The sequence below is a fragment of the Myxocyprinus asiaticus genome, chromosome 6 (assembly GCF_019703515.2).
Source record: "Myxocyprinus asiaticus isolate MX2 ecotype Aquarium Trade chromosome 6, UBuf_Myxa_2, whole genome shotgun sequence".
NCBI classification, from domain to species: domain Eukaryota; kingdom Metazoa; phylum Chordata; class Actinopteri; order Cypriniformes; family Catostomidae; genus Myxocyprinus; species Myxocyprinus asiaticus.
Genome location: NC_059349.1, coordinates 23,372,103 through 23,398,021, shown reverse-complemented (window position 1 = coordinate 23,398,021; position 25,919 = coordinate 23,372,103). Strand labels below are relative to the sequence as shown.

The 25,919-nt window shown below is 39.2% G+C and overlaps 1 protein-coding gene across 3 annotated transcripts in view; it reads left to right on the top strand.

Annotated features, from left to right (window-relative positions):
* Window positions 1-25,919, top strand: part of LOC127442393 (nucleoprotein TPR-like) — a 36,113-nt gene extending 10,194 nt beyond the window's left edge. The window contains exons 21-51 of one of the 3 annotated variants that reach the window (XM_051700383.1): window positions 261-432; window positions 551-717; window positions 2,147-2,299; window positions 2,401-2,517; window positions 2,632-2,835; window positions 3,892-4,082; window positions 4,455-4,602; window positions 4,714-4,851; window positions 5,663-5,794; window positions 5,982-6,112; window positions 7,111-7,321; window positions 7,780-7,923; window positions 9,107-9,305; window positions 9,983-10,179; window positions 11,111-11,184; window positions 11,776-11,966; window positions 13,291-13,539; window positions 14,906-15,057; window positions 15,372-15,452; window positions 15,545-15,739; window positions 15,825-15,965; window positions 16,125-16,215; window positions 17,472-17,662; window positions 21,771-21,842; window positions 21,948-22,039; window positions 22,131-22,240; window positions 23,513-23,611; window positions 23,705-23,864; window positions 24,233-24,342; window positions 24,432-24,524; window positions 25,641-25,919. In XM_051700383.1, coding sequence (XP_051556343.1) covers window positions 261-432; window positions 551-717; window positions 2,147-2,299; window positions 2,401-2,517; window positions 2,632-2,835; window positions 3,892-4,082; window positions 4,455-4,602; window positions 4,714-4,851; window positions 5,663-5,794; window positions 5,982-6,112; window positions 7,111-7,321; window positions 7,780-7,923; window positions 9,107-9,305; window positions 9,983-10,179; window positions 11,111-11,184; window positions 11,776-11,966; window positions 13,291-13,539; window positions 14,906-15,057; window positions 15,372-15,452; window positions 15,545-15,739; window positions 15,825-15,965; window positions 16,125-16,215; window positions 17,472-17,662; window positions 21,771-21,842; window positions 21,948-22,039; window positions 22,131-22,240; window positions 23,513-23,611; window positions 23,705-23,864; window positions 24,233-24,342; window positions 24,432-24,524; window positions 25,641-25,699 — 4,464 coding nt within the window. In that variant the 3' untranslated portion in view covers window positions 25,700-25,919. Of the gene's footprint in view, window positions 1-260; window positions 433-550; window positions 718-2,146; window positions 2,300-2,400; window positions 2,518-2,631; window positions 2,836-3,891; window positions 4,083-4,454; window positions 4,603-4,713; window positions 4,852-5,662; window positions 5,795-5,981; window positions 6,113-7,110; window positions 7,322-7,779; window positions 7,924-9,106; window positions 9,306-9,982; window positions 10,180-11,110; window positions 11,185-11,775; window positions 11,967-13,290; window positions 13,540-14,905; window positions 15,058-15,371; window positions 15,453-15,541; window positions 15,740-15,824; window positions 15,966-16,124; window positions 16,216-17,471; window positions 17,663-21,770; window positions 21,843-21,947; window positions 22,040-22,130; window positions 22,241-23,512; window positions 23,612-23,704; window positions 23,865-24,232; window positions 24,343-24,431; window positions 24,525-25,640 lie in introns of all 3 variants that reach the window. The other 2 variants (XM_051700382.1, XM_051700384.1) reach the window with 2 other exon arrangements.

Sequence of the window (25,919 nt, the reverse complement as noted above, 5' to 3'; positions counted from 1 at the left end):
CCACCTATTGATGTTTGGTAAAGAGGCACCCAGGAACCAGTTATGTTCTTTATCCATGTCCAATCTGCTCCATCAAGATTATCATGACTTTAATAATGAATATTGAAAAATGACTTGAATTTCTTCCTTGAGAGAACTATCCTATTAGATTCAGTCTTGTTTCATTTTCCTAAAATCTCAAACAGGTTATTTGGCAAAGGGAAAGTAGAACTGTCTATACCTAAAAGACTTAAATGATTTGTCTTTTTTTCATTGGCTAGACTAAGCTGCTGGAGGCTAAGAAGCAGTTGGAGGCACAGACGGTGCTATATCAAAAGACTAAGGAGCTGCTAAGATCTGCTGAACAGCAGGTCACCTCCCTGAGACCGCAACTGAACAACAATGACAACCAGAACACAACACCTATACAGCCTGTCAGGACAGTACCTAGAGGTAACCATACAAATGAGAGAATAAAACGGATTTGATGGAGAGCATATTTATATTGTGTGTGTCATATCTTTTCCAGTACTGCATAAGAACATTTAATTCCTGTTGTTTTCTGCTACAGCTCCTGGCGTACCTCAGCAGGAGGTTGATGAGCTCCGTACACGTCTACAGCAGGCTGAAGAACAGAACTCTGACCTGAAGGAGCGTCTGAAAAACACTACTACCAATGTAGAGCAGTACAGATCTATGGTGCTTAGCTTGGAGGAGTCAGTAAACAAAGAGAAGCAGGTAATGATGACCTTCAACCAGTTTGCCACCCCTTGACATTTTTCTGCTTTAATCTGATGAATTTCCAAGTGAAACAAGATATTCTACTAGAAAATTGTACAGTTGGACTTTATTTGATCCATCAAGAATTAATTAGATCATGAAAAATAGCATTCACTTATCAGAATGCAGTTGGATGAAAGGGGTTGCAAGAAGGATTGGTGATGTCAGCAGAAAAGGAAAGGTGGGGCAAGTTGTGTTTTGAAAGATTATGAAGTCAATTTTTTGTCTTTGGAATAACGTGCGCTGATGAATCATGCACATTAAAACCAGGACAATGTATTAATACAGTAAATATGGTCAATTTTGTTTTCATGTTTACTTTAATGTTCAGTCAGAAACCTAGGTGTAACCATCGACAAACAACTCAATTTCACGGACCATATCACAAAAAAAGCCCAATCGTGTAGATTTGCACTGTACAACATTAGAAAGATAAGACCCTTCCTCTCTGATCATGCCACATAACTCCTTGTTCAGTCTCTTGTCATATCTAGACTGGACTACTGTAATGTTCTTTTAGCCGGCCTTCCAGAATGTGCAATTAGACCTCTGCAAATGATACAGAATGCAGCAGCATGGCTGGTTTTTAATGAACCCAAGAGAGCACGTTACACCCCTCTCTACACTGGCTGCCAGTTGCTGCACGTATCAGTTTCAAGGCTCTGATGCTAGCATACAGCGCCAGCTAACCTAAAATCATTCATGCAAAGCTACATTCTCACCAGAAGGCTGTGGTCTGCAAATGAACGGCACCTTGTTGTACCAACACAAAAAGGTACCAAATCACTTTCCCCGGACTTTCAGCTTCACTGTACTCTGTGATGGAACAGACTTCCCAACTCAATCCGTGAAGTAGACTCCCTCTCTGTCTTCAAAAAAACTGTTAAAGACACATCTTTTCCATGAGCGCTTAACCATGCAATAATTTAATCACTCTAATCTCTGTCTTTTCTAAGACTTTTCTAATGCAATTGAAATTTTATAATGCAGCACTTTTCGTATTACTAGCTCCTTAAGATGAATCGCTTATGTTGTATCATTCCTCAGTTGCTGGATGAAAGCTGCTAAAATTAAAATGGCCACGTCTACACTGACATGTTTAAGTTTAAACCTCCGGTTTCAGTTTCCTAACAACATCGTTTTCAAAACTATGGCGCTATGAACAGCATTTTCAAAGTTCACGAAAAGCGCTGTTCTAGGTATTTTGGGCAAGAGGAGTAAATGTAGCTAAATTAATCCTTTTTCAAGCGAAAACATTTTAGTGTGGATATGGCCTTAAATGTTTGCAGTTGCTCTGCTGTGTTTTGCCTTAACTGAATTCTTATGTAGTGTAAACTTTACTCTTCTAGTCACAGTTCTAAAAATTTGCTCTCAAATTCATCTCCAGTTGGCTGAGCAGACACGCTCCTCCACTGACAGCCAGCTGAAGGCAGTGCAGGAGCTGAACCAGCAGCTGGAGGCCAGACTGGCAGAAGCAGAGAAGGAAAAGCTGGAGCTCCAGGAGGAGAAGATGAAAGCTGTGGAGAGCGTTGAAGAACGTGTAAGGAACTTTCACGGATGGCACCTGCATCATGTCCTTAAGATATTTTCTTAAAAACAAAGCCCTAATGATTGAAATTCCTTGTTTTGGCTCCACGGCAGGTGAAGGAACTGAAGAGGAGTGTGACGGACATGCAGACGGAGCTGCAGGAAGCCCTACAGAGAGCTGCAGCAGCGGTGACCCAAGAGCAGATAGCCACACAGGATAGCAAACTACAGGTGGGCCTGACACTACATCAGCCAAACAATCATTTCATCACAGTCATCCACATGACAAAACAATCAGCAGGTAGTTTAACTCACTTACTGTATGAGTTTTATTTCGGACCCCAGGCTAAGCTGGCAGCAGAGGCTCAAAATAAGTACGAGCGAGAGCTCATGCTGCACGCTGCGGATGTGGAAGCCCTCCAGGCTGCCAAGAAGCAGGGACAGCTGTCGGCACAGAACCGAAAGCAGCTGGAGGAGAAGGCTCAGAAGGCAGAGACTGAGCTGTGTCAGATCCGCACAAAATGGGAACAGCAGGAAAAGAGACTGAAGGTGAGATCCAGATTCAGATTGATGTTGTAGACATGCACTACATGCCATCATTTAAGAAATTTTATAATTAACATTGACTTTATATTCATGCATAATCATCATAATGTTTGGTAGACTGGTATATTGCACAGACACTAAAAACAGTTCAAGGAACGAAAACCGAAAACAAATGACATTTTTAGTAGAACGTAACCGAAAACCGGAACAAAGTGATTTTCAGTTTTTCCGGAATGAAAACATTTTTAAATGCTACTTTGTTCCAATAATTTTTCATGAAACTAAAAGCCAAAGTGTTTATCACAGTATATTTTTGGAACTACATCACTTCATGTTGCCCGAAAAAAAGAAACATGTGCTTTGATCCTGAAGGAAACTGCTGCATCACACATTTCTTTGCCTAATCGCCATTGTAGATGTCACATGCTCTGAATGACCTTTTTAACAACTATGTATAATTACTACTGTACTTATACATACACTGCTAATCCAGATATAAGGAAAACATTATTAGAGGTAAAAAGTACGTTTCACAGTTGTTTCCAAGTCTTTTCTGAAGTATTGTTAAATATGATGCATTAACACAGATTTGATGCTGCTGTTTTAACTCAGAAGCAGATCTGTAAATAAAATGATACTTAACTGCTTGTTATGATTTCTATGCCGATAAATCCACCACACAAGAAAAAAATGACTGCTTATTTTGTTTATTTATTTTGATGAGGAAAGTGGCTTATTTTGGGCTTGTTTTTCCAGACCATGTTGCTTGTTTCTCTTGCGAGATCTGGCAACACTGCAATTGGTATTTCACCCACCCCATAGCACAGAGTACTGTCATTTTAAATTTATTTTGTTGTAACCGGTAACCTTTTGGAAAGGATGCTGTGGAACTTCTGAACCGGAACGAAAAAAACTGTTCTTACTCAGAATGAACCAAAATGAAAAACATTTCATTTTTAGTCCCTGATATTGCCGGCTTTCTTGGTCTAATAACATCAAACTGTCTGCCTTTTCAATTGTTTTTATTCAATTGACTTGATCTAAAAAATTTTCTCTCAGGAGGATTTGTCTAAAGAGCAGAGGAGAGCTGAGGAGCTGCAGAAACAGAACAGCATGCTTCATGAACAGATGGAGAACCTGAACAGCAAGATGATCACCTCCGTTCAACAGCAGGCAGCCAGAGAGTGCAGTCTGAACATCTCTCTGAATGAGGAGGGCAAGTCTCATGATCAGATCCAGGAGATTCTCAGGTGAAAACCTCTCCTAGTCCCTCATTTTAAACATACAGCCCCTTTAGACCTCAAAACCTCAAATATTTGAATGGACTGCTGAAGTGGTGGCATGACTTGCCATTAAAGAGGTCATATCAAACATCTTTTACACCAAATGGTTAGTTTTGAATGACCATTTTCACCCTCACTCTTTCTTAGTTAATATTTCTGGCCCATATCCATATAGTGCAGAAACACAAAGAGTATTATGCTATTCTATGCAAACTATGTATTTAACTCTATCTCAATCAATCAAGGAAAATTTTATTTCTTATGCTATGACCCTTTTAAACTGTCTTGCATTACTATACACAAAAGGCTGCTAATGATGTGACCTCGCATTGCCCATAGGTTTGTTCGTCGGGAGAAGGAGATAGCTGAGACTCGGCTGGAAGTGGCGCAGGTGGAGACCTTGCGCTATAAACAGCGCATGGAGTACCTGGAGGGAGAGATGAAGGAACTACAGGACAGCCTTACTGCAGAGAGAGAAAAACTACAGGTCCTAACATGCATTCCTACTTTTTTAAGGCTCTTGTGCAAGTTAGTGATGCGTAAATTTATATATATTTTTAAAAATGTAATTTGTTGAAATTAACATGTTGCTCTACAGGTGACGGCAAAGACCATGGCACAGCAGGAAGACATGATAAAGCGAATGGAGAGTATGAGTGCTCTGACTGAGACCAACAAGATGCTAAAGAATGAGAAGAACAGACTGGAGCATGAACTACAGCAGACTCGGGCCAAGGCAAGCCCTCAAAAGCACATTGTTTTCATTGCTGTCTCACAAACACCTCATTAAATGTAAAATCAATATAATGCACAGCCTTGAGTGGATTATTGCTTTTATGAAACTGCAAGACAAATGTTCAGTAAATTATTATAAAATCTTAATGATACATTTTTCACAGGGGGGGCCTGGGTAGCTCATCGAGTAAAGATGCTGACTACCACCCCTGGAGTCGTGAGTTCAAATCCAGGGTGTGCTGAGTGACTTCAGCCAGGTCTTCTAAGCAACCAAATTGGCCCGGTTGCTAGGGAGGGTAGGATCATAATGTGGTTCTTGCTCTCGTTGGGGTGGTGAGTTGTGCATGGATGCTGCGGAGAATAGCGTGAAGCCTCCACATGCACTATGTCTCTGTGGTAACGCACTCAACAAGCTACGTGTTAAGATGCGTGGATTGACGGTCTCAGACGCGGAGGCAACTGAGATTCGTCCTCCGCCACCCGGATTGAGGCGAGTCACTACGCCACCACGAGGACCTAGAGTGCATTGGGAATTGGGCATTCCAAATTAGGGAGAAAAAGAGAGACTTTTTTTTTTTTTTTTTCCCAAAGTAATATATTTAGACTAACTGTTTGCAGTTAATGGTGTACAAGCAACATCTTAACTTGCCACATTGCTATGTGGTCACAACTAGGTGTATATCAGCTATATTACAACTCATTATTATTATTATTACAATCTCATCCAGGATTTTGGAGCCACAACTGTCCGTTTGATAATTAATAATTAAACACATGCAAGTATAACCTTGATTGTAATGCCTTGGCTATAGATACGTAAGCTGGAAGCAGACATCAAACCCCTGCAGGACTCCAACTCTGAGCTGAGTGAGAAGAGTGGGATGTTACAGGCTGAGAAGAGACTCCTGGAGGAGGACGTCAAGCGCTTGAAGACTCGCACACAGGTCTCAGGAGGACTTACTGTTCATGCATGAAGTTCTGTACACTGCATATCATGTGTAATCTTATCGTATTGAACACCAGTAGATTAGAAGTAGATTTGACAATATCAGTACTCTTTAATTTGAAGCCCATGTGAACATTGTGAAAGGATTACTCAGTGTCTCATACTGTGATTGATTGGTTCTGTAGCAACTTCTCAGCCAACAGAAGGACAGCGATCAGGAGGAAAGTAAGAAGCTGCATTCTGAGAGGGAGGCCCATCTCAAACGCATTCAACAGCTCACAGAGGAGACCGGCAAACTGAAGAATGAGGTGGCCAGGTCAGTGTATACCCTCTACCAGCTTAGGTCAAATTAGGCTAATAAGGTTTTATTGGATTTGAACAAACACCTAACTCATTCTGCACTGTTTGTGCTAAGGCAATGAATGGTACCCCAAATTGTGCAGTTTGTTAAGGATATGTGTGCTATCACTTATTCTTTGCGATCTGTCGTCGATTTTCACCTGACGGATGATAAAACAGGCAAAAAATCCCATTGACTTTCATTGGATGAGGGGTCAGAGTCATGACTTAGGGGTGGGCTCTTTTGGGCCAGGAAGGAACCACCTAGCATCCACCAGAATACCTTAGCAACCATTTTCAACACCCTAGCAACCACTTTGATGGCCCTGCCTGAAATTGCTTATACACCTTGTTACTGCATAGCAATGGCCTGGTAACCAGCCATGACAGCCTAACATTGCAGCGAGTTTTACACAGGCAAGCACCACTTACATTTTCTATAGAAAATGTATAAATCTTTACTTTTTACTCCAGCAATAAGTGTGATCTTTTAACCCTTTAAACTCGGATGGGCCCTCGAGAAAAAAAAAAGTGTACAAATATTAATAACTACTGTCTTGACCAACACAAAATAGGTAACGTTTTACTCCGTTACAGCTGACATGATTGGGAACAAAACAAAAGCATTTTTTCAGAGCCACCTTATTTACACCCAGAGATATATAATGTCAAATCAGAAAAAAAGTACATTTTGGCTCAAGTTTTTTTTGTGATTTTTCAGAAGTTTTTTTTTTTTTTTTTTTAAGTGTCTTGGCTGAGAGTCTCAGAATTTGTCAGAATCTATGTCATTAAAATTGGAAAAGCTTTCTTTACAATGATACTAAACACTTGATCCTTCTTTTGTAGAGTTATAAGCCTTTATTCTTGGGTATGCTACTGAAACAGGAAATCTTTAAAAACACCTTCAGAACCTAAAAGGTTCATCTGTATCAAAGGTTTTGACAAAGCAATCTACATTTTTTCTCTTCCATACAGGAGTCAAGTGTCTATCAGCACAACTCAGAGCCAGGTACAAAACCTGCAGGACAGCCTAGGGAAGGTCACCACTGAAAGAGACAGTCTGAAGAAGGAGCTGGAGGCCAAGACTTTGGACATCCAGGAGAAACTCAAAACCATCACGCAGGTCAAGAAGATCGGACGTCGCTACAAAACCCAATATGAAGAGCTCAAAGAACAGCATGACAAGGTACACCATAACAAACCATCACACTTCTTTTATTTTTTATTTGTTTTGTCAAGTTAACCATTGAAAAAGGCTATTGAGCCTTAAAGGAATAGAAAAATGAAAATTCTGTAATTAACTAACCCTCATGTCATTCCAAACATGTGGCTTTCTTTTTTCTTCGAAACACGAAAGGAGGAATTTTGATGGGTGTCGAGTTAGCTGGTTTCAGTTCGATGGCAGTTGATAGTGACTCACTTTAAAACTTAAAGACCCCAAAGTGTCAAAAGTAGTTTGTACATACTCAAATTCCAAGTTTTTTGAAGGCATATGACACTAGGTTTTGATGGGAAATAACCCCAAATGGACGTTATTTTACAGTGGAAAATCTTGACGTCTGCTATAGCTCTCCTATGAATGTTCATGAGTGTATGAGAGAAGATCATCTGTCTTTCTCATTCACGTTTCTCTCTATTTGATAGATGGTGGCAGATGCTGCTGCTAAACCAACACAGCAGGAAGAGCATCAGGCAACAGTGCAGGAGATTGAGAACCTGAAGAGATCCTTGAGTCAGGCACAGAGCAGAACCTCAGAGCTGGAAACCCAGCTGGACAGCAAGCAGAAGGTACTCACTTGAGGTTTAGTGTTCTGCTTTACCAATCTCTGCATATGTTTCTGAGAAATTGGAGGTCTTTGCCCTGTGTTTCCCATTCTGCTCTCCATAACCTTAAATTCATCAGACACAAAGAACTAGAGAGACTACAAATGGAAAGCCCTTGAAGCAGGCTTTGTCGGTGTATTTTATTTTGCAAGATATTTTAATTGCATGTGTTCTGGCATTGATCATAGGAAGTTGCTCATGCTACTCATCATGTAGAGCTCTTACCATTGAGCCTCCCACATGACCACTTTAAAGAATGTTCTGTAGGAAGTCACCCTCAAAAGCACCGTTAATCTCAGTTAATCATGTTATGTAAGTTTAATATGAGAATCTGGTTTTGTCTCCGTTTCTTTCGGGTTTCAATGTCAAAATGAGATTGGAAATAACTTTTAGTGCCTCCTAAAGAAGTACAGTAAAGTATTGGCCTTAAAGTTTGTTCGGTAATACTTCATATTAAGGTTCCATTTATTGACATTAGTTAACATGAACCAACAACGAACAGTTAGGTTTGAAACACAAGAGTTAGTGGCTTTAATCATGATCATGGTGCAGAACATCCATTAGAAGTAAAGGTTTATTGTAACCCTCCAACATACAAATCAAACAATTAAAGGTTCCTAACAATGATTACTTTAACAATGTGAGACCAGATCAACATTGTTTTCATCAAAGAACTCAAAGGGAATATACAATTCTGGCTCTGTGAAAATTAGACATTAAAAGATACTTGGCTCAAAAGAAACAAGACACTTTGTTGGGCCCCTCTTTATTGTGTGTAAACTCCACTATTGTGGGCTTCTCAGGTTTGGCTGACTCACCGATTAAAACCTGAAGTTATATAATAAAAATGTGTTTTTCTGCCAATCCAGTAAGTAAAGTAAGAGTAATGGAGTATTGTTCATTAACTTTTGAGACAGTGAGGTGTGAAGTATGACTATGTAATATTTTTTGATGGAGTGAAACGTTTTTGAATGAGTGTGCTTTGTGGAAAGGAGTTTAACAAGTAGTATGTTTTTTTATTGCTGCATATGAAGTATGTGTTGACCATAAAAGAGAAGCGATCAAACTAAAAAGAGCCTGGCAGTAGTGGATTAGAGGGTATTCAAAGTGCTCTGTATAGTGATGAAAATTGTTTGTGCACTATCAGACAGTGCAGGAGCTTGAAGCGGAAGTGAAGAGCCTGCAGGAGCAGCTGGCACAGGTGCAGCCGGAGCTCACCCGCATTAGAGCTGAGCTGCAGGACAAGAGTAAACTGGAAGAACAGCTCCGACAGCAGATTGCTGATAAAGAGGAGAAGACCAAGAAAGCCTTCATGGGTGCCAAGCAGAAGATCAACCAGCTCAACAGTTAGTAAACCAGAACATGTCATGCACGCAGTAGTCCTGTAGATATTCCTCTGGTCAAAAGCAGTTCATACCTGCAGTCAGGAGCCTGATTTACAACACATCACAGATGAAAACAAATTTTTTTTTTCTTTTTTTTTTTTTTTTGCTGCATTACCCTTTTCTCCCTTTAATTATTTATATTTATTAGGTTTAAAGGCATCTTTATCAAAATTGAGTTTTGTGGATTGTAGTACGTCTCCATTAGCTCTGAGGTCGTCTACACTGTATATGGTAGTATAGAGGGGCACAACTACCCATTTATAGGGGGGTATGAAATATCAATGTTGGCACCCCTGTTTTGCCATCTGACCGGTAGTAATTTAATTACATTTAAATTTAGTCTTTAATTTTTCTCTTCTAGTACAATGGACCAAAGATTTATTATCTTGTAAGCACAGGCATATAAAAAAAAATGTCTAGAACAAAAATGTCTGGGCTGAATTGTAAATGGCTATTTTTAATAAAAGAGCAAGCTCTTGTATATGCCCTGCCCCATCTTCCTGTCTCAGTAGGAAATACATCAGCACAGGACAGAAACTGCTACAGTCGATCCATTTCTTTGGGGTATTTAAGAACAAAAACAAATAAATGGGATGTCCCCTTTTAGATAGCTAGGTAAACATGCATTTGTGTGTTAGGTGCAAAGGAAAGGCTGTCAAAGGAGAATGAGGAGCTGAAGCTGCAGAGGGAGGAGCTGGAGGTGAGGGTGAGTGCGCTCAAGTCTCAGTATGAAGGCCGATTGAGCCGACAAGAGAGAGAGCTGAGGGAACTCCGTGAGCAGCAGGAAAGACATGGAGACCAAAGAGATGAAGCTCAGGAGCCCAGCCAAAGCAAGGTACAAGAGCACGTACACTGCACTAACTGCTCGTATGCTCTCTTCCAGTCAAATTGAGCTCCAGCTATCAATCAATGATGTGTCAGTTTGAATGGAAGTATTTTAATGACAAATGTCTTTGAAATAGCAAGCACACTGAATTATGTCTTTGAAATAAAAAGGACACTGAATTGCACTAATTGAGAGTTGGCATTAACAGTGCTTGCATTTTTGGGGGATGCCATTTCATATGGTGGTATATTGTAATATTTCAATTGAAAACATTTTGCACAAAATGTCATCATTTAAAAATTAAATAATAAATATTCGCCTTCCAAAATTCAGTTCCAAAATAATCATTTATTTTTTAACAGGTATTTTTATTATTCAACAGGTAATATTTGGTCCATTATTTTTCGCTTTGCAAATTCGCCTCTAAAACTCTGGATTCGCCTCTAGAATTTTAACCACTGAAAATTTAGAGGCTAAGTTGCAAAGGGAAATATAATGGACAAAATATTAGCTGTTTAAAAAAATAAAGATAAAATCTAAAAAACAAATAAACAACAGATTTTTTTGGAAGGTGAATATTTATTATAGAATTTATGATGACATTTTGTGCAAAATGTTTTCAATTGAAATATTCACAGCTTAAATATAAAACCATACAAAACTGCGTCCCCAAATTATGCAAGCACTGTTATTGCAGTGCGTTTATTTTTCAGTTTTTGTTTTTAAAGACATTTGTCATTGGTATACTTTCATAAATTTGTTTTCTTCGCAGCGTTTAAATCAAGATTCATATCAAGTTTTATATCAGACAATAGACATGCTGGGCTCAGTTCGAGTAACAATTCTTAGTAACCAATGTCGATCAAATTGCTTGATGTTTCCTACATTAGATCATTGTTCAAGAAGCTTTTCAGAAGCAGTTTGTCTTTGTTATCTCTAGGCTCAGGATGCTCAGAGGTCTTCAGAGGCCCGACAGATCACTCTGAAACCCACACCTGCTGCTGACAGAGGAAGGTAAGGGTCAATACATGTTCCCTTAGCTCAACTGGTAGATCATGGCTCTATCAACACCAAGGTCATAGGTTGGATTCTCAGGGAACATGCATACTGTTAAAATTAGGGCTCTTAAATTAATTAAATGATGTGCCGATTAATTAATCGCAATAATTACTAAGAAAGGTGCCCAAATGAAGAGAATTTAGTATATAGTAATAATTAATTATAAGCATAATATAATATAAATAATTCAGATTATTTAAATACATTATATTTTTATAGGAGAACACAAGTAAAGCATTGATTAAACAATACAAAGAGTTTATAGTTTATTTTATTTCCATATCATTGCACAAGCATATTATTGGTCTACTCTAGACAGCAATCTATTTTAAAATAGAGTTTGTCAGTCTTTCACAAAAGACATTGTTTGCGCTATTTGAAATGTTTGTCTAAGTACTCATGCGTCAGAAGGATGCTCTTGAAGCATCTCACTTTGGGTTGCGTCACATTTTAGTGTCTCGCACGATAAACGCTGTGTTTTTGGATGCTGTGTCAAGTTAAAAGTAGTGTTACAATGTTGTTTTTCCATGTTCTGTCTGTAACCAGTGCCAGCACATCAGAGCCCCCGACGGCTAACATCAAGCCCACACCAGTCGCTGGTGCTCCCAGTAAGCCTTCACCAATCGCAGGAAGCAAGTCTACCCCTAGGGCAAGTATCCGGCCAATGATAACGCCTGCTCCAGTGACCACTCCCACAGCCACAGTCATGCCCACCACACAATTGGAAACACAAGAAGGTATGGCTCATAGAAATGTATTTGAAACTACACTCACTGAGAACTTTAGGGACACCTGTACACCTACTTGTTCATGTGATTATGTAATCAGCTAATCATGTGGCAGCAGTGCAATGCATTAAATCATGCATATACGGAAATGTTAACATCAACCATTAGAATGGGGAATAAATGTGATCTCAGTTATTTTAACCATGGCATGATTGTTGGTACCAGCTGGTTTGTGTAGCTCTGTAACTGCTGATCTCCTGGGATCTCTTTCACGCACAACAGTCTCTAGATTTTACTCAGAATGGTGCCAAAAACCAAAAACATCCAGTGAGCGGCAGTTCTGTGGACGGAAATGCCTTGTTGATGAGAGAAGCCAACGGAGAATGGCCAGACTGGTACGAGCTGACAGAACTTGTATCTGAGTACAGAACAGTAACTCAGATAACCACTCTGGACAACTGTAGTGAGCAGAATAGTATCTCAGAATGCACAACACGTCGAACTTTAAGGCGGATGGGCTACAATAGCAAAAAACTTTGTTGGGTTCCACTTCTGTCAGCCAAGAACAGAAAGCTGAGGCTGCAGTGGGCAAAGGCTCACAAAAACTAGACAGTTAAAGACTGGAAAAACATGGTTTGATGAATCTCGATTTCTGCTGAGGCACACAGAGGGTAGGGTCAGAATTTGGTGCTGATAGCATGAATCCATGGGCCCAACCTACCTTGTGTCAACAGTCCAGATTGGTGGTGGTGGTGTAGTGGTGTGGGTAATGTTTTCTTGGCACACTATGGGCCCGTTAATACCAATCAATCATCGCTTGAATGCCACAGCCTATTTGAGTATTGTTGCTGAACATGTGCATCCCTTCATGGCCACAATTTACCTATCTTATAATGGCTACTTCCTGCATGATAATGCACCATGTCACAAAGCAAAAGTCATCTCAAACTGGTTTCATGAACATGACAATGAATTCACTGTTCTTTAGTGGCCTTCCCACCACATCTGCGGATCTGAATCCAGTAGAACACCTTTGGAATGTGGTAGAACGGGAGATTCGCAGCATGAATGTGCAGCTGACAAATCTGCAGAAATTGAGCAATGCAGTCATGTCAGCATGGACCAGAATCTCAAAGAAATGTTCCCAATATCTTGTTAATTCCATGCCATGAAGAATTGAAGCTGTTTTGAGAGTAAAGGGAGGCCCTACCCACTATTAGTATAGTGTTCATAATAAAGTGCTCAGTGAGTGTTTTTCTCCCTGTGCTTTCCACAGTAACTTGCCATATTTGGTGTATTGGTTGTTAAGATTGTCATTGGTTTGTCGCATCAGCTCTTCAGTCCACTGAGAGTCAAATAGAGCATGTGACTGTCTTCGGCAGCACCAGTGGCTCGGTGCGCTCCACCAGCCCTAATATACAAACCACACAGCCCATCATCAACCTGCAGCAGAGTCAAGCCACCGCATTTGTCCAGCCCACTCAGCAGCAAGCTAGTCAGGAGGCAGCTGCAACCATTATGGAAGCAGTACATAGCTCACAAATGGAGAGGCCGTCCACCTCCACTGCTGTCTTCGGCACAGGTACAAAGAATCATGATCAGGCCATAAAAAAAGAAGGGGGGGGGCATAAATTGAGGAATTCAATTTTGCTTGATCTTTTTGAGATAAAAGTTTATATGGTACTGTGAAAACATGCTGTAACTTGCAGAACCCAAAACATCCTTCTTAGTGAAAAAGACCATTTATTGAAACTTATTGAACTTACCATTAATTTAACGCCATTTACCATTTTGCCAAACTTGCCATTTATTTTTATTTAAATTTATTGAAGGTTCAAAAACAGCCTGTTCTGAACTTCAAGTTTCTGATGTCAGAATTATTTTAAACTGATCATTTCAGCCAGACCTTAACAGTTTGTGGATCTTTCACTATGTAATGTAGGCTTTGCAAAGAGGCAGTTATTCAAAGATTTGGCAATTAAAGATGAATTTGCATCCACCAGCAAACCCTCACCTCGACAAGTGCAGCAAAGCACTGTATCTCATTTCACACGCAAAGAGGGCATATACAGTGGCAAGAAAAAGTAAGTGAACCCTTTGGAATTAGCTGGTTTTCTGCATCAATTGGTCATAAAATGTTATCACATTCTTAAACATGCCTGTTTAATGTTTTCCGTATAGTAGACTCATGAACAGAGATGTTAACCTGTTCCAATGATTCCTTCAAGTCTTAAGCTGTCACTCTAGGTTTATTTTTTACCTCATTGAGCATTCTGCGGTGTGCCCTTTGAGTCATCTTGGCTGGACGGCAACTTCTAGGGAGAGTAGCCACAGTACTAAATCGTCTCCATTTAGAGACAGTTTGTCTAACTGTGGACAGATGAATATCTAACCTCTTTGAGAAGTTTTTAACCCTTTCCAGCTTTATGCAAAGCAACAATCTTAATCGTAGGTCTCCTGAGATCTCTTTTTTGCTTCTTGTGAATAGCAAACTCAAAATGTTTGAATGCTTTTTATAAGTCAAAGGAGCTCTAACCTTCACCTCCAATCTCGTTTCATTAATTGGATTCCAGGTTTTCCAATTCCTGACTCTAATTAGCTTTTGTTATTGTCATTAGCCTAGGGGTTCACATACATTTTCCAAGCTACACTGTGAATGTTTTAAGAATGTGAATGTTTTAAGACAAATTTATACATAAATGCAGGTAATTCCAAAGGGTTCACATACTTTTTCTTGCCACTGTACATAGGAGTCTAAAACAAACAGCACGTTTTATTATAAAGGTCACAGAGAGAGGATGGACAATGGTACAGAAACTTGAACACTTTAAGTGGACCTCAGGGAAAAACAATTAATGATAGAAAAATAATGTACTTTAAGTATGACTTGGAAAACAAAGCCACATATCAGCTTATTAACTTATATGCTTATTTGCCTATTCTGTCAGTGTCAGCGACGACAAGCTCGTCTGTGCCCAAACGTGTGCGTGAGGAGGAGCAGGAGAGCTCGTCCACTGAGGTGACTGACAACACACAGGAGGATCCTGCCCACCCCCCCATCGCTAAGAAGCTCCGCATCGTAAGGAGAGTTGGCCTGGAGGTGAGCAGTGTATGGACATGTGCATCTGTCTTTCTGTTGAAAGGGCTTGTGTGATTTTGGCAGTGCTTAGGCCATTGTTTCCTATTGCAGGACAATAACATTTCAAATTTACAAATGTACAATTTAAAAAATGTTCTGAATGTCTTTTTGTGTCGATAGGCAGAATTTTTGTTTTCAGTGTTGAAAGACAAATTATTTCTAGCTGGAATCTTGTCATGTCCCACGAGTTAGTACAAGGTGTTAGACTGCTCCTTGTTGTAATATAGTCAATTTTCCATTGGGAATGTGCTTTTTAGATGATGCTGTTTTTGCAGGATGCTTCAGGCACTGAGGAGAGTAATGACACTATGGGTGAAACTTCAGCAGAAGTCTATCAGCCTCCAGATGCTAGTGAGGTACCAGCCTTTCATCCCTTTAAGAACAATATAATGAAACCTTTGGGTGTAAATCAGTTTATCTGATCTTCCCTGGTCATCTCGCACAGCAGGAAGGCTATCCTGTGTTAGGAAAGGCAGATGAAGAGTCTTTGTCTCAGTCTGTCCCGATGGATCAGGTGAGTGAGTCCCAGCCCTCTGAGTCTCAGATCAGTGGACAGGAATCCTCTGAGGATTATAAGCAGGACATCATTGTCATAGAGACAGACAGTGGTACTGAGGAGGAGGAGCAAGAGGAGCCTGGACAGGTTGGTGTGTTTTCATGGAGAAGCAGAAACATGTTGGCTGCTGTAACTGTGTGTTAGCTTGTATTTAACCCCTTGGTTTCTACAGTATGAAGAAGATGATGATGCAGAAGATGATGAGGAGGAGGATGAAGATGGTGATGAAGGGATGGCAGAAGCAGCAGAGGACAGTAATGAAGGTGGCGGCAGTGGAGATGCCAATGAGGCCTACGAGGAGGATGAGGCTGAGGTGATCATATGGATCCCCCACTTTTCTAACACCCAAAATATTTGATGCATTCGTTCTTCTTATATATTCCTATTGACCTTTTGACAATTTCTAAGTCAAAAACCAATGTTGAACATGTCTATTGGCTTTTTTGTTGTAATGGTTTTGTTGTGTTGACAGGATGGTGGGGCAGCAGATCCAGGCATTGACAATGAAGAGAGTCAAGAAGCATCTGATTCTATCCAGAAACAAGCAGATTCTCAGAGCAGTGGTAGAACACACACACACAACACATACATGCACACTTCTGCCTTCTAGTTCATTATAAAGGTCCTACGGTGTGAAATTTATATACATATATATATATATATATATATAAGTACTTGAATTCCATGTAGTCTCATGTTCATAAAGCTGTATTTATAATTATAAAGGAAATGACATTTTTTGGTTTCAATTTAGAGTAAAGCATGTCACACCACAGGACTACAGAAACTACTTGAAATTATGTCAGCTACCCCTATTCTGTATTCAGCTTCTTAGCCATTTCACATGTGAAAAGGTTTGCCAATTATAAGAGAGCATTTATATATAGGAGTATTAAATGTCAAAAATGTAAAACAGTGTTAAATTGTAAGGGTTAGAGAGATGGTGGAAAATGGTCATGTTAAACAATTACAGCTGTTTTTGGTGAAAGAAACCTTGACTAACATCATAAGTGGACCTCAAAAGTGTAGAATATGGACCCTTTATAGGGCTAGTTCACCCAGAAATGAAAATTCTCTCATCATTTACTCACCCTCATGCCATCCCAGATATGAATTACTTTCTTCTGCAGAACACAAACAAAGATTTATAGAAGAATATCTCAGCTCTGTAGGTCCATACAATGCAAGTGAATGGAGACCAAACTTTTCAAGCACCAAAAATCACATAAAGGCAGCATAAAAGTAATCCATACGACTCCAGTGGTTAAATCCATATCCACAGAAGCAATATAATAGGTGTGGATGACAAACAGATACATATTTAATTCCTTTTTTTACTATAAATCTTTACTTTTACATTCTGAAAGTGAAAGTGGAGATTTATAGTAAAAAAAATTGAAATATTGATCTGTTTCTTGCTTATCTCCAGAAGACATATATTAAACCACTGGAGTTGTATGGATTACTTTTATGTTGCCTTTATGTGATTTTTAAAGCTTTAAAGTTCTGGTCACCATTTACTTGCATTGTATGGTGCTACAGAGCTGAGATCCATTTAAAAAAAATCTTCATTTGTGTTCTGCAGATGAAAGGAAGTCATACACATCTGGAATGGCATGAAAGTGAGTAAATGATGAGAGAATTATTATTTCTGGGTGAACTATCCCTTGAAGTGTAAAAGCCAAGTTGCTAAACTTAAGGACAATAAGGATGCTAAAAATGTTTGCAAAATGAATTCCATTACCATTGAAGTGCTAGATATGTCAATGCTATGACGAAAAGCATCATATAGTTATATATATAACTTATGTGTTTTTAGGTGAAGCTAGCATCAGCACCATGGAGCCATTACCTGCTGCTGAGCCCGTGAGAGAGCAGCAGCCCGTCCCCAGCACCACCACCTCCTCACTGGGCCCACGCCTGCCCCAGTCCCCCCGCAGACCACATCACACCCCACCCCCACGTCTCAATATTCACCCCGTCCCTGAGCTTGGGCCCCCAATCATGCAGGTATAGACTATGAATATGGCTTTTAGCTGAATCATTTACATATAAACACATATTTACTGTATCTGAACTATAATACTATTAAGCTGAACTCTGAACTGTGTATCTGGAAACAAGCTCTACAAGCTCTTTGCAATTTCAATTCAACTTGAGTGATTTTGTCTTTTTTAGCTGCAAAACGTTGTATTGCTTTTAAACTTAATCCATTTGTGTGCTACTCTGAAGGAGATTTATGCCACTAATGTTTACAGTACAAGCAGGGCTTGAGTTGAGGGGGGATGCAAAGCGATGCCATCCCCCTTGTTGCAAGAAATACCAAAAAGCATCCACCTTGTAAAACCACCATCCTCCCTTTCCATCCCCTTTAGTTCAATTGTGTCATGCATTACTTAGAACTAATCATGCAAGTAAAATATTTAATTTCCTACGTTTGATAAATAACAGATTTTAAATTAGATTTCAACATGTGTGTTTGCCAGATTTCAATAGGTGAAATCCGCCAATTAGATCTTGACTATTGTACAGTTTGGAAATATTCTGCCGGGGTGACGCTTTAGTCATGCAATCTGGCAACCTTGAGCACGTGATTTCTCTCTCTCCAGTGCTAAAAAATTAGTTGTTTTTTTTTTTACATGCGATGGGTTGGGGTGGCTTGTCCTTCGTAGTGTTCACATGAAACTTATGCCACTGAAGTTAATGCAAGTTTTCAAAAGTTTCACACAAGTTTCACATGGAAAATTATATCATCCAGTGGAACTGTCATGGTATCAGCTAAACTTTTACGGAGCTGCAGCGTCTAACTGCAATTATAAACCCTCTAGCCATATGTCTTCAAGAAACACAATTACCACCAGACGGTACTCTCTCTTTTAAAAAGTTTTAACACTTTCGGTCCCAGTGATAAGCGGGCTTCCGGTGGTACAACCATTTTAATAAGAAAAGATGTGAGCTATAGTCATATAAATATTAATAGCAACCTACAGGCAACAGCAGTACGCCTGACTTTGTAGAAAACCATTAAAGTCGTCTCTTATCTACATTCCTCCAAATTTTAACTTGACACACATGGACCTAGATCACCTTATCGCTCAGCTCCCATCTCCTTTTATTCTCATGGGAGATTTTAATAGTCATAACACTTTGTGGGGCAGTAATCACTGTAACACAAAAGGAAAGAAGATTGAAGATTTTATAGATAACCACACCTTATGTCTTTTAAATAATGGATTGAATACCTGTTTACATCCAGGACATGGAACGTACTCTGCCATCGACCTAACAATTTGTCAGCCTGAATTATTTTTAGACCTCTCATGGAAAGTTTGGCATGACCTCTGTGGAAGTGATCATTTCCCAATCATTGTAACCATCAAAGGCACAGAGGAAGAAACAAATGTACAAAGATGGCAAATTAAAAAAGCAAATTGGTATCAATTTCAAACCTTCTGTCATGAGAAACTGACACGGTTTCCAGAAGACAATCACAAGATGAGTAGAGCATGAGGAAGACGAATTACAAATGAAGTAAAAAAGGAACGCTGGAGAAGATTCGTTTCCAACATGACAACAAGTACTCCATCATAAAAAATATAGAACCTGATACGGAAAATGAAGGGAAAAAACAACGGTCCTCAAATACAGCACATCAAATAGCATGGCACACTCTTGACTTCAAAACAAGAAATTGCAAACATTCTAGCAAAAACGTTTGAAAATAATTCATCTATTGAGAACTGCCTTCCTGCTTTTCAAACTTTTCTTGCTCAACAAGAAAAAGAAAAGATTAACTTCGGCTCCAGTAACAGGTCGACTGCCAATCTTCATTGAAAGTTTTTTATCGAACAGACTTTTTAGAGTTAAAATAGCAAACACCTTGTCTAACCTACATAAACAAGGACTTAGAGTACCTCAAGGAAGTATCCTATCAGTAACCCTCTTCAGTATTAAAATAAATAGCATTGCAAAAGTCATTGGCTCTGATGTCCTCTGTAGTTTATATGTAGATGATATCTGCATTTGCTACAAAAGCAAGTACATGAATACTATCGAGCAAAAAATCCAATTGAAGATAAACAAAATGCACTCCTGGTCAACACAGACCGGTTTCAAGTTCTCACAAACAAAAACCATCTGTATGCATTTCTGTCAGAGCTGTTTATGGATGGAGTCCCCATTAAAGTTGTTAAAGAGAACAGGTTTCTTGGTATCACTTTTGACAACAAACTGTCTTTTATTCTTCACATTAAATCACTAAAAAAGAAATGTTTTATAGCTATGAATGTTTTAAAGGTTTTATCCAAATCCAAATGGGGAGCAGACAGCTCAACTCTCATGAACTTGTACAGAACCACGGTACACTCAAAGCTGGACTATGGAAGTATCATTTATGGATCAGCTAGGAAGTCATACATACGACTTTTGGACACTGTACACCACCAAGATATACGACTAGCTTTGGGAGCCTACAGAACTTCACCAATCCAAAGTCTCTATGCGGAAGCCAATGAACCTTCCTTGGAAATCAGACGCCTAAAGTTGGCCTTACAATTTTCAACCAAACTTAAAACAAATAAAGAAAACCCAGCCTATTCAGCAGTTTTCCCACTTCAGCATTCAACAATATATGAACCCATCTGGAGAATCTGAAAGTGGATCTAAACAGTGTGGAACAGACACATATCTGCAAAATTCCTCCATGGGATCTCAAAAAGCCTAAAATCCATCTGGATTTAACAAGGAACCAAAAATCCAAAATGCAGCCGAATGATTTCCATCAACAATTTCTGGACATAAGAGCAGTGTACCCACAACATATCCCAATGTACACAGATGGATCTAAATCTGGAAATAAAGTGGCAGCAGCTTTTGCAACAAACCAGCTGTGTCAGGGTATCCGCATCCCTGACCAAAGTTCAGTTTTCACTGCAGAGGCAAACGCTCTACTACTGGCACTGAAGTTTATTGAGACTGCTCCACAACATTTTTTTTTAATAATAACTGATTCAAAATCATGTCTTGAAGCACTGGAAGCTACTAAAACTGATCACCCAACAATCGTGAAGATTTTAATCAAACTGTCATCTCTTGAAGCAAAGAATTGTAATATTATTTTCTGCTGGGTACCTGGACACTCAGGAATCTCCGGTAATGAACAAGCAGACAGAGCTGCCAGAGAAGCACTATCTACTGAACCAGTAAAATGCCCTATAACTTCCACAGATCTGAAACCAACTCTGAATGTGTATATCAAAAACAAATGGCAGTCGGAGTGGGATCAGTGTTTAAACAACAAATGATGTGAAATAAATCTTGTTGTTGGAACAAGATATGTGTTCCCTTTTAATAATCGCTGGGATCAAGTCATTTATACACTGTGCCGGATAGGACATACAAGACTCACACACCAATTTTTACTATCAGGAGAAAATTCACCAAAGTGCTCATCTTGTCAGAACCCACAATCCATTAAACACATTTTACTGGACTGTCATACCTCTACATATCCGAGGAACCTGTATTATTCAGTTGATTCATTTGAAAAAAATTTAAGGTTTTTAGGAAAAATGAATCTTAAACACCTTATTTAACTTATTTATTTTAAATGGCTAAACCTGGTTCCCACCATGAATATAGCCATAGAAGCTGGCATGGTGTAAAAAATGAAAGAAACAAACAAACAAACTTAATGGTCACACCACATGACAATTTTAAAGTTTTAATTTTTTCTTTAGTAGAAAGTTTTTATGAAAATGTATGAAACCAAATTGGACACAAATATTACTTTTCTGAGAACATGACACAAGTGTTTTAAACTAGATTTTTAAAAGATTTCTCATTTTACACCTGGACAGCTTTATTTGTCAATGACCCAAAAGTGTCCAGCATAAGTGTATGCTGGACACTTTTCCTGCACTATCTGGCCCAACTCATCCATTTAAAAAGTTTAGTTTTGTAAAGAAATTCATACATTAGAATTTCACACATTTGAACTTTTGATCTTTAAGATCATGTTAAATGTACATTTAGTCAAGTGTGTCTTTGACTGGTGTGTTGAGGGAGGATGTAGGCTGATACAGTGAGATTTTGGTAAAATATTTGTTCTCTCATACAGAGGCAGTCCGGACAGAGCAGACGCCCTTCGATGAGTCGCGTTCCCCAGCTCACGCCTGGAATCGGAAGCACGGTGAGAGAGCTTTATGTGTGAAACTCTCATATACCACCTGGCAATATAAAATGCCTTCTCTTTTAAGACTTCAGCTTTTCTGACTATGTATTTTTGTTCCTACAGCAACACTTCTTTGATGATGATGACAGGATGGTTCCCAGCACGCCCACCCTTGTGGTGCCACACCGCACAGATGGCTTTGCAGAGGCTATTCAGTGAGTCACAGTAGCTTTTCACATGACCTTATTATGGCAGGAGGGTTGCATCATGAAACAACTTAATTGATCATGCATTACTTTATCTCAGTTCCCCTCAGGTAGCTGGAGTCCCTCGCTTCCGTTTCGGCCCTCCTGAGGATTTGATGCCCCAGGCCAGCTCTTCTCACTCTGACCTGAGCCATCTGGCCACACATGGAGGTAAGTACAGAAACGGCAGAGTTAAAAGAATAGTTCACCCAAAAATCATTTGCTCACCCTCATGCCATCCAATATGTATGACTTTATTTCTTCTGCTGAACACAAATTAAGATTTTTAGAAGTATAATAAAAGTAATCCATAAGACTCCAGTGGTTCAATCCATGTCTTCAGAAGCGACATATGTGTGGGTGATCAATATTTAAGTCCTTTTTTACTATAAATCTACACCTTTGACATGCCTCAACCAGTAGGAGGCTGAATATGAAAGTGAAATTGTAGATTTGCTGTAAAAAAGGACTTAAATATTAATCTGTTTCTCACCCACACTTATATCGCTTCTGAAGATATGGATTGAACCACTGTAGTCTTATGGATTACTTTTATGCTGCCTTTATATCCTTTTTGGACCTTCTGAGTTCTGGTCACCATTTACTTGCATTGTATGGACCTGCAGAGCTGAGATATTTTTCTAAAAATCTTCATTTGTGTTCAGCAGAAGAAAGTCATACACATCAGGGATGGCATGAGGGTGAGTAAATGATGAGAGAATTCTCATTTTTGGGTGACTTTCCCTTTAAGGGCCATTCGCACTGACAGCAATTGTCAACGACAAGGCGACCAGAAGTCATTTGTTTTCAAAGAGAGTTAATTGATTTGAGGCGATGAGCTACAGCAACCATTGCAGATGCAACGTGAAGATGTCCAGCGACTAGAGTTGAGAAACTTTTTACTCTATGCAAATGAGAAGCAGCTACTAATGGGATTGAAGACAGTGGTGCCCATGTTATCTGATTCCTGTAAGGTACAGGATTGACTGAAGAGGGATTTTCTTGTGCTATATAATTTGTCTCTGTCCACGCACACGGATACAATAAAAAAATGATGCGTGGAAAACAGTGTCGGCATTCGAAGTGAGTTTGACTCGAGCGTTAATAATCATTCCCCTTGTTAATGATATGATGCAGTATGCACTGCTGCAATTTATGTTCAGACGACCTCCCCTCCATAATGTTAATTTTTAGCAAGAAACATTAAATCTGATTCCTTGTCTGAATAAAATGACATCTTTTGGTTACCAGCAGTATACTTCATTCATGATCAGATTTTTAAAAGCTATGGCAAGTTGTGCAGCACACCAATAAAGGGCGACCAGCAGTAAGAACGCCCAGTGATTAAAATCGCTGTCAGTGTGAATGGAGCATTAGATTCAGCATTCTTCCTTTAATGTGGGTGACATGGAAGTGACAGTTTGTCTGCCTGCTGTACTGCAGGTTTGGGCATGTATGAGAGTCCTCTTTTCTTACCTTCTCATGATGATGAGTCTGGAGGCAGGAGTGTCCCCACCACCCCTCTACAGGTGGCAGCTCCAGGTGAGCAGCTGGAGGATGTCTGGTTTTTTGCAAAGACTGACAGAACAGTGATGCATCTCTAACTGCTCTTCCTCCCCCTGTCTTTTTTGACAGTGACGGTATTCACAGAGAGCCACCCGTCTGATGTAGCAGAGACAGCTTCTCAGTCTGTTCCAATGGTGAGCACATCCACAGCCAGTCTGACTGCCCCAGGGGAAGCTGTCACAGGAGATGACGGAGATGATGTCTTTGTGGCAGAGGCTGAGAGTGAAGGGTAGGGACTCATGATCACAACAGTGTTTAATGATTCACCTCAGAACAATTTTATTTGCAGTTTTACAGTCACTTATAAGTGGTGCTTGCTAGAGATCCACCGATGCATTGGCATCTGCTGATGTATGTGCTCAGTTGGCTAATTAACGTTATTCCACCTGTTGTCAATTCCGAAAATTACCAATGGCCTTGCCAATGGTTAATGCAAAATGTCTTTTAAATGTTCTTTTTTTGTATGATTTGGAATAAATATTGTGTATAAAATTTAACAGAAGATTAATTGTAAAGGTTTGTGCTAAAGTTTCTAATACTTGTATTAGAGATGGTTTATTCAGTGAGTCATTACTTCTGTCTGGATTGTAATAATAGGACTAGTGGTGAGGCATGTCTAGAGAGCCAGTCGGAGATGGAATCAGCACAGCCATCCGATGATGCCAGCCTTCCCTCCACTAGCCAAGAGCCCACGTCCAGCTCTGCGGGTACACACATCTCACAGGCTTTGTGCTTTCATATAAGCATTTTTCCCTGTTAACCTTATGCATCTCTCCATCTTTCTTTCTCTTTTTAGATACTTGCACCACCAGTTCTGGACAGACCAAACCTGCAAGTCGGCTCCTCCCCCAGCACCAGCTGTCCGGGAGGAGCCAGCTCATCCGAAGAGGTTAGTACTATGTACCCAAGTTCATTCCACCTTCTTTCCAACTCACACACTCAGCTGTCTGAGTCTTATTTTCTACATCCACCCTCATACACTCTGTTCATAATTACTCACGTTACAGTTTTACACATTATCTTGTATACAAAAACACACCACAGACCTTATTTTTAAAGCTTTACTTGGTTTTAATGAAGCAACAGATATTTCAGAGCATACAAAGGCTTTTCTTTTTGTCAGGACGTCACTCAACAAAATTAAGTGTGTTTGAATAAAATTGGACATTTTGATGTTAATATTTTTTAACTGAGGTCTACAGAAGAGAACAGAATTTGGTTAAAGACCCAATGAAATTAAAATGTGACTTTTTGTGGCTAGTCCATGTCTCTTGGCTTAAAGGCCATCTATATTCTAGTGTACTCCTAAACATTGACAAAATTAACTTTTAGAAGATATACGCATTATAATTGAACAGCCTGTTTCTTCCAGGAAACAGACCAAAAATACTGATGACTCGTGTTGTACTACACAGCTTGTTGTCCAATCAAATGCTCTCTAGAATAAAAATGTCCCTCCCCTTAAAACCACCTGCATCTGCAATCCTGAATCATGGCATGTTTTTTTTTTTTTTTTTTTTTTTTTAAAGTGATGAGCCCTTTGAAATATCCCACCCAAACTACCTGTTTCAATAGGAAATGCATCAACACAGGACAGAAAAATGTTCTTGTGATTTTCCTGGGGTCTTTAAAGAATAAAATGTAATCCATTTGTTAACATTAGTTAACTTGAACTAGCAATGAACAATACTTCTACAGCATTTATTAATCTTGGTTAATGTAAATTTCAACATACAGTAATACATTTTTAAAATCAAAAGTTGTATTAGTTAATGAACAATAGTAAAATGAACAATAGTATTTTTATTAACTAACATTAACAAAGATTAATAAATGCTGTAAAAAATATGTTGTTAATTGTTCATGATACCTAATGCATTAACAAGTGTTAACGAATGGAAACTTATTGTAAAGTGTTACTGAATAAAGTTTGGACTGTTGCCTAATTTTAATTACTAATTATTTTAATGACTTATTAACTCTGTTTCTCAATCATATCCTGTAGGTATGGGTTTTTCTCGAGGAGGTCGGGGTCGAGGACTCAACAGAGGCACTCCCATCTAAATCCACCTGTCTTTACAGCGTCTGCTCAGCAGAAACACTGATCACACACCCATTAACCACTCTTTAGAGTATCCGAAATCTATTTTACTTTTTTTTTTTTTTTCTGATATTTAGTTTCCTTCAGTGTGCTTAAACAATGGATTAGATTTGTTGTTTTATATTTTTGTGAGTAATCATCCTGACGCTGTTCAATTATTTTGCTAATAAATGGAGAAATCTC